This window comes from Papaver somniferum, chromosome 5 (genome assembly GCF_003573695.1).
Source record: "Papaver somniferum cultivar HN1 chromosome 5, ASM357369v1, whole genome shotgun sequence".
Lineage (NCBI taxonomy): Eukaryota > Viridiplantae > Streptophyta > Magnoliopsida > Ranunculales > Papaveraceae > Papaver > Papaver somniferum.
Genome location: NC_039362.1, coordinates 165030908 through 165044970, shown reverse-complemented (window position 1 = coordinate 165044970; position 14063 = coordinate 165030908). Strand labels below are relative to the sequence as shown.

Sequence of the window (14063 nt, the reverse complement as noted above, 5' to 3'; positions counted from 1 at the left end):
CCTGCAAATCAAAGAAAGTCGATTTCTTTGCATAATGTAATGCAGCGATGCTCTGGAGCATTACATCGGCAATAATATGAACTATTACTTGATTCTGGACATAGTTAACGGTAATAGTAGATGGAGTTAACCAGTTCCACATATTACAAATGGAAAATTTCAAATCCTCTAAAGTGGAAGACGATGTAACCAATTATGCAAAGTGGTATTTCTTATGGTATACATGAGAGTAGCAAGCAATATCTGAATCGTGAGCAACATCAGACATGTTAACCCTGTAAAAAATGATCCAAAAATTATATTTTGATATGATACATAACAATTTTATACGTATTGATATGTACTGAGTCTAAAAAAGAGTCTCTGAATGGATATGTATTGTATCATTTCGATATGTATTGACATATTGATAATATCCGTATTGCTATGTACTGAGTCTAAAAAAGAGTCTCTGAATGGATATGTGTTGTATCATTTTGATATGTATTGACATGTTCTATGCATTATGTATTGACATGTACTGAGTCTCTGAATAGATATGCATTATACATTTTGATATGTATTGATATCTACTGTGGGATGAAAAGAGAGCATGCTATATGCAGTACGTATTGGTATGTAAATGTAGCATAAATAACATACATTTTACTACATATCAATATGTATCGTGCCTATGAATAAATATGTTACCATATATTTTGAGACACATGATCATATCAACAAAAATGCATGCTAATGACTGCAGCTATATCAAAATAAAAAACAAAATTCTACACGATCTGTCTAAATGAAACAAACATATCTCACAAAATACAAAAATCATATTACAAGAAACTAAACAGAATAACAGCAGAGACAAGATGATTATAGTAACATACCTTGTTCGAATCTCAGATAAACCTAATTCGAATATGAGATACCTAACTGAAAGACACAAAAATCACAAAATTACTTGGAAAATCGAACGGAAACTGAATTGAACTGAAATCATCATAAAACTGAAATCATAAAAGAAAGATAACAATGTACATCATAGACAATTATTCTGATAAAAATCGGATCAGAATAAACCTAATTATTCATCACGATTTCAAGAACAGCAGCAGAGCAAGATGATTACAGTAAATACCTTGTTCGAATCTGAGATAAACCTAATTCGAAGCTGAGATGAACCTAATTGAAAGACACTACAAGCAGCAGAGAGCGAGAAATAACAAAAACGCAGCAGCAGAGAAGCGAGAGACTGAATCTGAGATGAAGAAAAAAAAGGAAAGAAACAGAGCCGGAAATTTGTTTTCCTCGTTTTATACAGTTGTAGAAGGGTATGTTTGGTATATTGAAAGTAGGATTTTGTTTGATTCGCATGTTGTTGGACCAGCGAATAAAATATCTGGTCCCAAAACATATTTTTGGACCAACAAATAAAATTGTTCTGGTGATGGACTAGAGAGTAACCGGTTCTGGATTTCTACGATCAAACAATAATTCCTAATTTTTAAAACTGAGATCGAAGCACTCGGTTTTGGGTTTTGGTATATGGTTCCGGGTATTCTGGCACCTATCGCCCCCCAGAGCACCATTTGTATATGGAAAAATAAAACTTAAAAAGGACAGTCGGATTGAACGGCCAAATCCGATTTTGGTCTGGATCGGTGGATCCACTACCCCCGTGCCTTTGCAGTGGATCATCCATTTGTTTCGGATTGGGTCGGTAGCTGCCGATCCGGCGAACCATGTGCTGGACCTTATATTATTAAGAAGGCTTTTTTTACCCGTGGGGATATATAACACGAATAAGTTTTGAAGAGAGTGTGTAGAGAGTAATAAAATTCAGGACTTCCAGGGGTTGAATTCTCAGACAGGTTTTTGCGAATCAGGGGTTATTCCAACGAGAGGGATAAAGACTAGAGAGAGATTTTCTGTAAACCAGAAACGAGGTCTCTGTGAATTTCCTGAAACTGGTATGATTTCTGTAACCTTTTTCTGTTCTTATCTCTTGAAGTTTTTTTTTCTGTTTGATCTTGTTTAATCATCATGTTTGCTTCCTGTTGATGCTGGAATGTTCATACCTCGTTTGCAACAATGTATAAAATAGAATTTAGATTATGTTGTTGGAGATAGCAAAGTTAGGGTTTTAGGTTAATTTAAAATGGAATTTAAGTTGAGTTTTTTGTTTGGCGATTTCACTATTAGGGTTAGGGATTGAGATTTTGAGTTTCTGTGAGTTAAGGATTTGTTGTTGTTTCCTTGTATTGATTCTGCCTAGTAGCAATTATTATGGGGACATATGCTTGGTGATCTAGTTCTAACCTTCTCTCCTGGGAAATATTGTGCTAGCTTTAAAAGATTGGAGATGTTTGCATTTTTCATTGTATATTACTTGGAAATATTCTCTCTTGGGTATTACTATTTGGGCTTTTTGCTGAAATAAACTTTAGCCTATGTTATGTGGAAACAACTATACGTTCAGAGATAAGAAGTGATCTCAGGCTTAACAAAAACTCAACGAGGAAGCAAAATTATGCCTGATACATATGAACGATCCCTGACTGCAATTGGTTATCCAGCTGTGTTAGAGAACCTTTAAAATTCACTGAAGTAGTCCCTCTCTTGTCCCTTTCTCATCAGTGACTTAGGCTGGTTGTCCGAGTTGGCGGCTATCTAGGCTTGATCTACCTCTGAAGCTTTGTCCTTTGCTAAGCATTTAACAGCTTACAGTTTAGTATGTTTTGATTTTGGAGGTGTTCGACGTGTTAGTGAAAGACAGTAGGAGATACTAGGAGCATCGGATGGTTTAAAGATGGAACTTCTTACAATATTTGGAAAAGATTGAGTGGTATCCATTCTAACCAATTAGGCAGAGGCACAGCTCATTACCTATACATGTCTTCTGTTTGAATTATATTCTCATTAGTGGATACACCAGGGCACACCTGTTACATGAATATGAAATTTATTCTCTCTCCCTCCCTCTGTGTGTGTGTGTTCGTAAGCTCAATATAATGTTTCAAGTGTTCTGTTTCGTCTTCTTTTTCTTCAATTTGATATTTGGTGTTTAGGTCTCTCTCCTCCCTCTGTGTGTGTGTGTGTGTGTTCGTAAGCTTAATATAATGTTTCAAGTGTTCTGTTTTGTCTTCTTTTTCTTCAATTTGATATTTTTGTTGGTGTTTAGGAGAGGCTTGTAGCTTTGAAGACATGACCAGTAATTCACAATCGTCTGGGACCCAGGTAGCATTTAAAGTTTCCATTTGCATGTAATCTAGTTCTGTTTTCTTACTTTGAATCAGTGGCTGATTATAACTGTTTTATTTTTATTTTTTGTTAAGCCGCTTTGGCCTCCGATTGTTGGATCAGCTGGTCCTCCTCAGAACTTTGGCCCACCCATGTCTATGCAGGTATGTGTATATGAACATTGTTTCACCTCCTCTTATATTCTTTTAGTAGTTTCGTGCAAGTTGGTTTACATTTTCATGGTCTTACAGTTTCGGCCCGTTGGTTCTCAACAACAAGGACAGCCTTTTATTCCTCCAGGGTCTCAACAGTTTCGGCCTGTTGGTCAGGGAATGCCTGTACCAAATGTTGGACCGTCTCCTCAGAATCAGCAGCTCCCTTTTCCTCCATCAATGCATCAGTTACATCAAAGACCTGGTCAGCCAGGTCATGGTCCACAGCCATCACAAGCAATTCAGATGCCATTCATGCAGCAAAACCGGCCTATTACCTCAGAGTCGCCTCAGCCTCACCAAAACAACCAGCATATGCCAGGTGTAGGTGGCAGTGGGATGCCTCCTTCCTCATATACCGTAAGAGTTTTTCGAAGGGTATTAGAAATAATGTTAGTAGTTATCATTAACTGTTATCCCTGATTTGGTTTTGTCTGGTGTTATGCAGTTCGCACCATCTCCCTATGGCCAGCCTCAAAATAACATTAACGCATCATCACATTACCAGCCAATCTCTCAAATGCATACAGGGGTTGCACCTGCTGGTGGACAAACTTGGTTGCCATCGGGACCTGTTGCCACAGCAATGCAGGGCCAGCAATCATCTGCTACAGCTGCTGCAGTTCCAGTTAATATCTTATTTATTCTGCTGAAAAATGTTCTTATGTTTTAATTGTTCAGTAGTGCGGGGTCTTATATTTATCCCATGTTGAATATTGAGATTCTTTCATGTCTGTAATCTTCATAGTTTCTGAATATGTTCCGCTTCTAAAATCTGCTCGCCTTGTCTATGAAATTTCAGGCAACAAATCTTCAACCAAATCCCTCCATTCAGTTGTCATCAGATTGGCAAGAACACACGTCTACTGATGGCAGAAGGTACATGATTTAGTGTTCACTTGACTGAAATATTGACCTGTGAAGTGTTCCCTTTTGTTTTGCTTTGGAGAAAGCTCTAAGAATGTTTAATCTCTTGTGATCAAGCATTCACGTTTAGGCACCCCACACTTCATAACTTGGTTATCTAATTTCCATATTTTTGGGATTATATTCTGAATATTGCAAGTGCTTCTGTTTGTCAGGTATTATTATAACAAGAAGACAAAGCAGTCTAGTTGGGAAAAGCCTGTTGAACTAATGACACCAATTGAGGTGAGTGATGTTATTAGGTGATTCTTTCTCTCATGATTGAATAGTTGTCCCTGATGGATTATTTTGTGCATTCTGCTGAATGGCTTTGTAATGTTAGAAAGTGATTGCTCCTTGTGGATGTTGACAATAGTACCATATTTAATGGATCAAAATAGGTTTATGCGAATTCTCTGTTTCTTTGCATGTCCTTCTACGGGTTTGTAGATGTCTTGGGAAGTCGGGAGAAAAATAACGACTGGTCTATAAGCTCACTTATGAAGGCGTGGTTCTCTTTCTCAAGGCAGGCAATTATTGCTATTTTTTTTAATTATCGCATGAGAGACTTGAACTGGTTGATGTGTGAAATTAAAATTGGGAAGCAATTAGTAGTTTCTTGGATCTGATTAGTCTTTACGCCACCTTGAAGTGTGTCAATGTTAGGTGATCCTTGTTTATGCCACTGCACAAAATATGTTACTTGCTAGATACACCCTTATCGTATGTCCTTTGTCATGCCTGTTAGGGGGTTCATGTTTCTAAACGATTTGAAGCTGGTAACTGCTTGGTCAGGTTGAGTTGATATGTGTGAGCTGTTTCTTAAACATTTCGAGTTGTATTTCTGTGCTCTTTTATCATATATATATTCCATAACTGTAAGTTTCGCGATGAGCAGTGTGAAGTTGGTTAGGATTTACTATTTGTTGGTCTTCTATAGCTTTAAAATGATGCTAACAGGTGCATCTTGTGCTACCCGTCTGAGAGGTATGAATTGCTATCGGGTCTGTATTCCCTGTATCCCCTACTTATCTTTGATGCTAGTGTACTTGGTTGTAACATGTCTGCCAGCATCTGAATTAATCTCATGCAGTGCAGATTTATACAAGTTTGTAACATGGTTGTTTTCGCTCTGACATTACCTATCAAATTTTGACCCTATTCTCTTACATGTAGATTTATACAAGTTCGTAACATGGTTGTTCGCTCTGACATTACCTGTCAAATTTTGACCCTATTCTCTTACATGTTTTAAGTTTCAAACAATAGATATTCATTTTCATCTCAATTTGTTTCATTTATACCAAGGTACTTATTATAAAAGCCTGTGATTACTTAAAATAGCGTCTTTTAGACTGCATTGTCTCTTCACACTCTTTGGCATTATGTGTTTCTTTGTCAAAAGTCTTATACCTAACCTGATACACCTTGTTATTATCTATTATCTATTCGATCGTTATAGATATCTAAACTGTCTGCCAATGTCCCATAATCCTTTTTATAATTTCGTATCTTTCACAAAGGATTTAATGGTTTAACTTTTTGCTGTGCAGAGAGCTGATGCATCCACTGATTGGAAGGAGTTCACTAATTCAGATGGAAGGAAGTGGGTGCCCCTTTATATTCTACTTTTTTTACTTCTCGGAGTCATTTTATTTTCCTGTTTGCTGTCTTTTTTTTGTTTGTAAATAAGTTTCACTCTTGAATTATACTCAAACATTTGCAGGTATTATTACAATAAGGTTACCAAGCTATCTAAATGGACAATACCTGAAGAATTGAAGGTGAATATAAGAAGTGGTTTAAGAAAACTTTAATTAAGTCTCTCCACCTTTGTATTCTTCCTTTTAATGTTTCCTTTTGCAATTTCTTCTAGTTGGCTCGCGAGCAAGCAGAGAGAGAAGCCAGTCAAGGGGTTCAGTCAGAAAGTGCTTCGCTTTCTCAACCCCAAGTGTCTCTCACTATTCCGTTGCCCGAAGCATCTATACCATCATCTGCACCATCTGGGACAACAACAAGCCCTGTTTCTGTTGCGCCAATCGTTGCCGTTGCAAATCAACCCACTATTGCAGCTTCTGGATCACCATCCCTTCCTGTTCTGTCAACAAATGCTGCTGGAGTTCAATCTCCAGTTGCAGCTGTCACTACCTTATCTAATTCTACTTCCAGAGATGGTGGAGTTCCAGTTGCCACTACACCAGCTGCGTATGTCCATACTCCTCCTACATGAAAGATTTGATTATGGGTCTAATATGCGCTGATCATTTCCTTCCCTTCTTTATGATCACAGGAGTACTTCAGATATTGCAAATTCTTTAGATGGTGGAGCTTCTATCCAAGATTTAGAGGTATTCTAGTATGTGTCATGGTCTTTGCGCCCTTTATCAACAACTGCTTTTGATGCTAGCGGTTATTATGTCAAGGTTTTGGTTCCTGAAATTCAACTAGTAATTAGTAAAAGGTCATCATGACTCTGCCTGTATCTGTTTGGCTGTCTTCCCATTTCTTGCTCTCTCTTTACCTCCTTCTCTGTTGCATTGTTTCTCACATATCGTGAGTACTATTTATCTATTATAGCTTCTTCAAGAGTTTTTAATATGATTTGGTGCGACATCTTGATAGGAAGCAAGAAAAGGAATGGCAGTTGCTGGGAAAATTAATGTTACCCCATCCGAGGAGAAGGCAGTTGAAGAAGAAACCTTGGTTTATGCAAATAAACAGGTGCTTGGAAATCTATCCTTTGACATACATGTGTTGTTTTATTATGCATGATGTAACTTTTGAATCTACTTTGCATACTTCAGGAAGCTAAAATTGCATTTAAAGCGCTCTTGGAATCTGCAAATGTGGAATCTGACTGGAACTGGGAGCAGGTAACTTAGTAGTTTTTACTCTCTTTTATGTATTTCTCTAAGTGGATGAAATATTGATATTCAAGGGAAATTCTAGGCTATGAGAGTAATAATAAATGACAAAAGATATGGCGCCTTAAAAACACTTGGGGAGCGGAAGCAAGCGTTTAATGAGGTAAACCTTCAAGTAGTTTTCTGTCATTAAATTCTGTCCTAACATTGTGATAGTGTTTTTAACTAAGCTATCTCTTGTCGGTATTCTAACTTTTTAAGTCGGCCGTCATTTCTTTCCAGTACTTGGGTCAGAGGAAAAAGCAAGAGGCTGAGGAAAGGCGTGTTAGACAAAAAAAGGCTCGGGAGGAATTTGCAAAAATGTTGGAAGTAAGATATGCTTCTTTGAAAAATCTATTGTGATCTCTCCTGTATAACATTTTCTGATGCATTTACCCGAACATTTTTCAGGAATCAAAAGAGCTTACATCATCCACAAGATGGCCGTGAGTCTTTCTTTCTCTCTCCCTCACTTGATCAGTAAAATATATTATCTTTCTCAACATGCTAAGCTGTTGGCTCTATGATGCAGCAAAGCTATGATAATGTTTGAGAATGATGAGCGGTATAAAGCTGTTGACCGAGCCAGAGACCGTGAAGATATTTTTGAAAATTTTACGCTGGACCTACAGAAGAAGGTATGCATTGTTTCATTTTTTATGGTTATGCATCTTATTTTATTGTATGTAAGGGCCGAGCTGCCATTCCATAGTGAAAATCTAATGTGTAAATCACAAATCACCGCATCATGTATTTTGGAAACTAGGTTTGTGTGCTTGCGAGATAGTTGAGAATGTTATATTGAACTCATGTTCTGGTTGCATTGTGGTGGTCTTCCTGAGCTCAGTGAAGCTTGTTCCTTTCCATGATCTGTTTATTGTTAATGTTTATGGTCGTTTTGTCCATGGTCAATATTTGATCGGCAGTGCTATTTGGCTCCCTCTTTTCCACCTCCCTATTCACCTCCCTACAATCTAAACCCCACATCTGGGGAATGGTGAACCCTACCAGTACCTGAATGTGAATCTAAATCTGGATGTGTGGTTTAGATTAGGGAGGTGAATAGGGAGGTGGAAAATAGGGAGTCAAATAGCATTTCTGATATTTGATTATGATTTATGAATGTATCTTTCCATCCTGCATTCTTGCAGGACTCACTTTCTGTTGATATATTCTTAATAGCTGTTAGACAGTTTACAAAGTGCATGTGTTTAGACTCATGTTTTGGTCTCATACAGGAAAAGGCAAAAGCACAGGAGGAGCACAAGAAGAATATAATGGAGTACAAACAATTCCTGGAATCTTGTGATTTTATTAAAGTATGTCACTCGAAGTTGTGTCCTCTTGGTATCGTATATTTTTGGTACATTCGCCGAACACCACAATACTGTTGCAGATCTTGTATTTACTTATCCTACTGTGACTGCAGCCCAGCAGCCAATGGCGGAAAGTTCAGGATCGCCTAGAGGATGATGAAAGGTGCTCACGGCTTGAAAAAATTGACCGCTTAGACATCTTTCAGGTGATTCTTGAACCAGTTTACTAGTTGTTCTGTTCCCTAAAACTCTGTGCTGAGTTTTATGACCCATTGTAGGAATATATACGGGAATTAGAGAAAGAGGAGGAAGAGCAGAGGAGGATTCAGAAGGTTGGTCAGGAGAATTATATGTTTCTTAATGTGACTTTTATGGACTTCAAAGTTATCTTCTTATTGTTGGTTTTAATTGAAATTTTAGGAGCAATTGAGACGTGCTGAGCGTAAAAACCGCGATGAGTTCCGCAAGTTGATGGAGGAGCATGTTGCTGCCGGCGATCTCACTGCTAAAACTCACTGGCGCACCTATTGTATGAAGGTACTGTTGTCTACTGGTTTCCCAGGTTTATCTGTGGGTATGCTGTCCACAATTGATGTTATTCATTTTAATCTGGTTTTATATTAGTTTTCTTTAAGCTGTTTATTACCATTTTTGGTTTCAGGTAAAGGATTTACCAGCTTATATGGCTGTGTCATCTAACACATCCGGTTCAACACCAAAGGATTTGTTTGAAGATGTTGCCGAAGAGCTGGAGAAACAGGTAATCATCATATCAAGTTTACGAACCTTCTGATTTTTACTTTATAATATATTTGCAACCCTTATTTTTACGAGTTACATTATATGCTCAAAACTAAACTATTCTGAATTTCTGGATCTAGGCCTAGTCAATGCATTTATTATCTGATATCTTTAGCTGTGGAATCAACTGCATGTTTTATATAATACACATTGAAGTGTTTAAATCCTGATTCCGCGGGCTAAGGATTTAAAATCTTGGGCATTTATTATTGTTACCACTGATGCAAACTAGTAGTTTGCTATTTGAAGGAATTAGGTTTTAGTTGTTAGTAGGAATTCATTGGAAGAAGGTTCACACATCTTGCTGGATGTAATATTCTTTGGTTTTTATGTTTTTCACGAATGTTTCACATATTCATCTGTGTAGTAAGATAGGATGGACATCTTTTATTTCGAAGGTTGACAATTTAGTAACTTTGTGTTAACTGTCCATTAAATGCTCCTCCTTTTTTCTGCTATGTAACACTTCATTATTTTCCTTACAGTACCGGGATGATAAAACTCGAGTGAAAGATGCTCTGAAGTTGGGAAAGGTAATTTCATTTTATTTCCAGAAATCGTGTGATTGCAAATTTTGGTTTTGTTTGTGATTTCATATGTTGGTTTGTTTGCAGATTACTATGTCGTCTGCTTTGACTTATGAAGAGTTCAAGGCTGCTATTGCGGAGGATCTGAACTCCGTATCAGATATTAACTTGCAGGTAACTATAAGTCCCAGAGTATACCTATTTAAAATAATGTAGTAACTTTCCTCTTCTCTATTGACGTAAGTTTCTAGTCCTTAAAAGAGAATCGAACTTGGTCTGTTCACTATATAGAGTGAAAAAAACTCGTGGACATGGTCCTGCTTATTTTTTTTCTTTCTTTTTCTTCTATCTGTGTTGTTTGTGTACGACATGGTTGCGAGTCTAGACTAACGTCTAACATGTTTTGCAGCTTGTATTTGAAGAGCTGCAGGAAAGGATCAAGGAGAAGGAAGAGAAGGAGACTAAAAAGCGACAACGTCTGGCTGATGACTTCTCTGATCTATTACACTCAATTAAGGTATATCAATGATTTTTATTTCCTTACTCTGCAATATTTCATAAGATGATAGTCTTCACAAACATGCATACTAATATATTCTCTCACCTTAGGATATAACAACATCTTCAAATTGGGAGGACTGCAAGCCACTATTTGAAGACAGCCAAGAGTATAGGTATTGCGAACTTTCAACTTTATTTGTATAAACAACTGTCAAACCCCTCTATTTACGATATCCTAATTAGTTTTATGCTTGGCCAGATCCATTGCAGAAGAGAGCGATAAGAAGGAGCTATTTGAGGACTACATTAGACTTTTGCAAGAAAAGGCTAAAGAGAAGGAACGGAAACGCGATGAAGAGAAGGTATGCATGTCAACATATGGTTTCAGCTCATGTATTAATATCCTCTTCATTTTAAGTGTACTGTTAAAATGAAATTAACAGTATGATGTGTTTTATTAATATGGGAAATTCAAATTCTGCATTTTATGCTTGCAGCATGTTAGGAATCACGACAACTTCTGGATGTGATTTTCTTATAGAATAGACTTCATTATTATGTAACGTTCGGTTGTGCTAATTATGTGTTTCCTGGGACAAAACACGATGATAGGCATGTGAGTTACATATTTAGGTATCTTGTGTATGGCTTGCATGTGATACCATGAGTTCCAGGATAATAGTCCGTCTTTATTTTTACGAGGGTAGAAATCGGAAAAGCGGTCTACAATATCTTTGGCCATTGGGTGGAGGCGACTAAGATTAAGCAAATATAAGTTCTGGAATTAGTGAAATCAATATTTCCAATCTTCTCTTTCTCTTGGTGCAATATGTTTTACTTAAATTGTCCATATCTATTTTTCACAGGCAAAGAAAGAAAAAGAAAGAGATGATAAAGAGAAAAGGAAAGAGAAAGACAGAAAGGAGAAGGAGAGAGAACGCGATAGGGATAAGGAGAGGGAACGCTCTAAGAAGGATGATACAGAGAGCGACACTGTTGATGCATCTGATGTGAAGGAGGAGAGAAAAAGGGACAAAGATAAGGATAGGAAACACCGAAAGCGACATCAAAGTGGGGCAGGTGACATGAGTTCTGAGAAGGAGGAGAAAGATGATTCAAAGAAATCACGAAGACATAGTAGTTCTAGGAAAAAATCAAGAAAGGTAACGTAACAGTATCATGCGTCCATGTTTTGATTTGTTCCTTGATTCCCGGCATCATAGCATGTTAAAAATATTTTTCCCCCTTTTTGCATCTGGGCAGCATGCATACACGCCTGATTCAGATAGTGAAGGTGGGCACAAGAGACATCGGAAAGATCATAGAGATGGTTCCCGCAGAAATGGCACTAATGAGGAGCTTGAAGATGGGGAACTTGGAGAGGATGGGGAGATACGGTAGTTCTTCTTTGCCCTGCCCTACTTTTTTGTTCTCATTCATTTTGAGCTGATTAGAAATTTGTAAATGACTATAGTCTGGCACGCATCTATGTCTCGGTTAATGTTGCTGTTGTCAAACTAGAAAGTATCCTTCATTCTTTATTCTGTGAGTCTTTGTCCATTGAAATTCCTTAGATGGATAGCCCATAGGATTATAGGAATAATGTCATATAATGGAAGAGTCTCACCATCTAAGTTATTGTATCAGTTTTTGATTGTCATTCTTTTGAGCTGACTAGAAACTACTCCCTCCGTCCCATAATAGATGGCCTGTTCGTTTTCAAATTTTGTCCCACTAATAGATATCATTAAACAAGGGGATATTTCTAAAATTATCCTTTTAATTGATTATTGTTAGTATAAGAAATATGTCTAATTTGACAGCCATGTTTATATTCGTTATGTAGGTGTTTTAAAATGCTTTTCGATGGAATAAAGTTTACGAATATCCATGGTATAGTTTGAGAGATATATCATTTCTAAATTTTACTAAGTATTGTCCATAAGGGTATAATTGTTAAAATATACTTAAAAAATACTCTTCTCTCCTCCTTGCCTTAAAAAATTGTGCAAACTTGCGTGTTTTAAAATGCTTTTCGATGGAATAAAGTTTACGAATATCCATGGTATAGTTTGAGAGATATATCATTTCTAAATTTTTACTAAGTATTGTCCATAAGGGTATAATTGTTAAAATACTTAAAAAATACTCTTCTCTCCTCCTTTCCCTAAAAAATTGTGCAAACTTGAACAAGGTCACCTATTGTGGGACGAAGGAGTACTAAATTGTATACGCTATGGATTTAGGGTATATTAGTACTGCGTATGAGATATGTCTCAGCAAGTGTTGCTTCCCTGTGCCTTGAAACCAAAAAATTATGTTTGGCTTTTTGATTCATATACAGACTAGTATATTTCGTGATGGGTTCAGCATGTATTTTTTGGTTGTAATATGCACTTACTAGGTTGCTCCTCGGATTATTTATTTTATGATATACATATTATGGTGGCTTCTTGGAGGATTATTGTACAGAAGAATTTATAGAAATTAAGGAGTCATTTATGAAGCAATTGCTTGACTAAATGTGCCGTCGTATTTGATACCGCAATAAATACGTAAAGGTACCAGATTTTGCACAATCTTGGGGGATTCATAAAGAAACTTTTTTTATAGAATATCTCTGGAGGTGTATTTTAAGCAGCATTTTTTAGTTCCACTTCCTCCAGGATAAGATGACTAGTTATCTTTTCGAGGTTTCATTATCTGTCCATTCAAGCTTTCTAACTCAATAAATGCCGTTTTAGGTTGCTTGTATACTTTATCCTAGAATTATTATGCTTGGTTCTATTCGTTTACAGTAAATCACGCATGAATTCCGTATCCGTAGTCTTGTGTTTTGCTTTAATTTTTTCAAAAGGTGTTGAAAAAGGGATTTTGTTGCTGTTTTGTAAGCTAACATCATGGCTATTTATCTGCAGTGCGAACAAAGGCCATCCCTGAGTGTGCAAAGAATCCTGCTTGAGCAGTTCCTTTTTGGTCAAGAAAGTTATATCCGGAGCATCTTATCAAATTCAGCTGCATGGAATAGCTTACCAGGTATGATGTAAAAATGGATTTTAGCGAGATGCCTTGGAGATGTTGATGATAATGCTTAAAATGGTTATCTTAGCTGATCTCTCATACCAAAAGGAGGATATCTTTGATAGTGATTTTGTGAACTTTGAGATTCGGAAATATGTCGGATGTTTTGGAGTTGGAAGGTTAGTTTCGACTTTGGTATGGTTCACCTACATGGCTAACATTTACAAATAAATAAGATACATTAAATTGCTTTTACTTGTTTTTTTATTTATTTTAGTAATTTGTCCACTACATTTGGATGTCTATTTAGAAGTAGGCTTTCTGTGAGAATAGCTAACCTAGAAAGTCATTGAAAACTGTGATAGGCACACTAGGTAAGCATCTCTAAGTCATTCCTAGACTTTGGTAAGCATCTCTAAGTCATTCCTAGACTTTGGAGTCAAAAGTGAAGCATTTGACACAGTCCGGGGGGAAAGGCATGAAACGCATGCCTGTCAGCTCAAACGCATGTCTGTCAGCTCAAACAATGAACTGTCATTTAGCTAAATGACTTCAGCGACACCTTGGCTTAAGAGTGAAACAAACATGTATTTTTATTTATTAGGGCAATGCCACAAGTGACCTAAATCCTTGTATAGTAAAAGG

The 14063-nt window shown here is 36.9% G+C and overlaps 1 protein-coding gene across 1 annotated transcript; it reads left to right on the top strand.

The window, feature by feature from the left end:
• Positions 1-1794: 1794 nt before the first annotated feature.
• On the top strand, positions 1795-13685 carry LOC113283529 (pre-mRNA-processing protein 40A-like). Its single transcript, XM_026532826.1, has 30 exons — positions 1795-1961; positions 3173-3228; positions 3327-3395; positions 3483-3803; positions 3892-4071; positions 4246-4322; positions 4526-4595; positions 5903-5955; positions 6076-6133; positions 6226-6554; positions 6640-6697; positions 6972-7070; positions 7154-7222; positions 7299-7376; positions 7496-7582; positions 7664-7698; positions 7785-7890; positions 8491-8571; positions 8682-8774; positions 8847-8900; positions 8989-9105; positions 9230-9328; positions 9855-9902; positions 9984-10070; positions 10306-10413; positions 10506-10570; positions 10657-10759; positions 11264-11560; positions 11661-11794; positions 13316-13685. Exons 2-30 carry the CDS (start codon positions 3196-3198, stop codon positions 13335-13337), a joined length of 3030 nt encoding a protein of 1009 aa, XP_026388611.1. The 5' UTR covers positions 1795-1961; positions 3173-3195; the 3' UTR covers positions 13338-13685.
• Positions 13686-14063: the final 378 nt, after the last annotated feature.

Excerpts from the sequence above, each read along its gene's own strand:
- LOC113283529 (XM_026532826.1), top strand. The coding sequence starts at position 3,196 with ATGACCAGTAATTCACAATCGTCTGGGACCCAG. Across the intron at positions 6,134-6,225 it reads CAATACCTGAAGAATTGAAG|TTGGCTCGCGAGCAAGCAGA; the intron begins GTGAATATAAGA and ends AATTTCTTCTAG. Across the intron at positions 10,571-10,656 it reads GAAGACAGCCAAGAGTATAG|ATCCATTGCAGAAGAGAGCG; the intron begins GTATTGCGAACT and ends ATGCTTGGCCAG.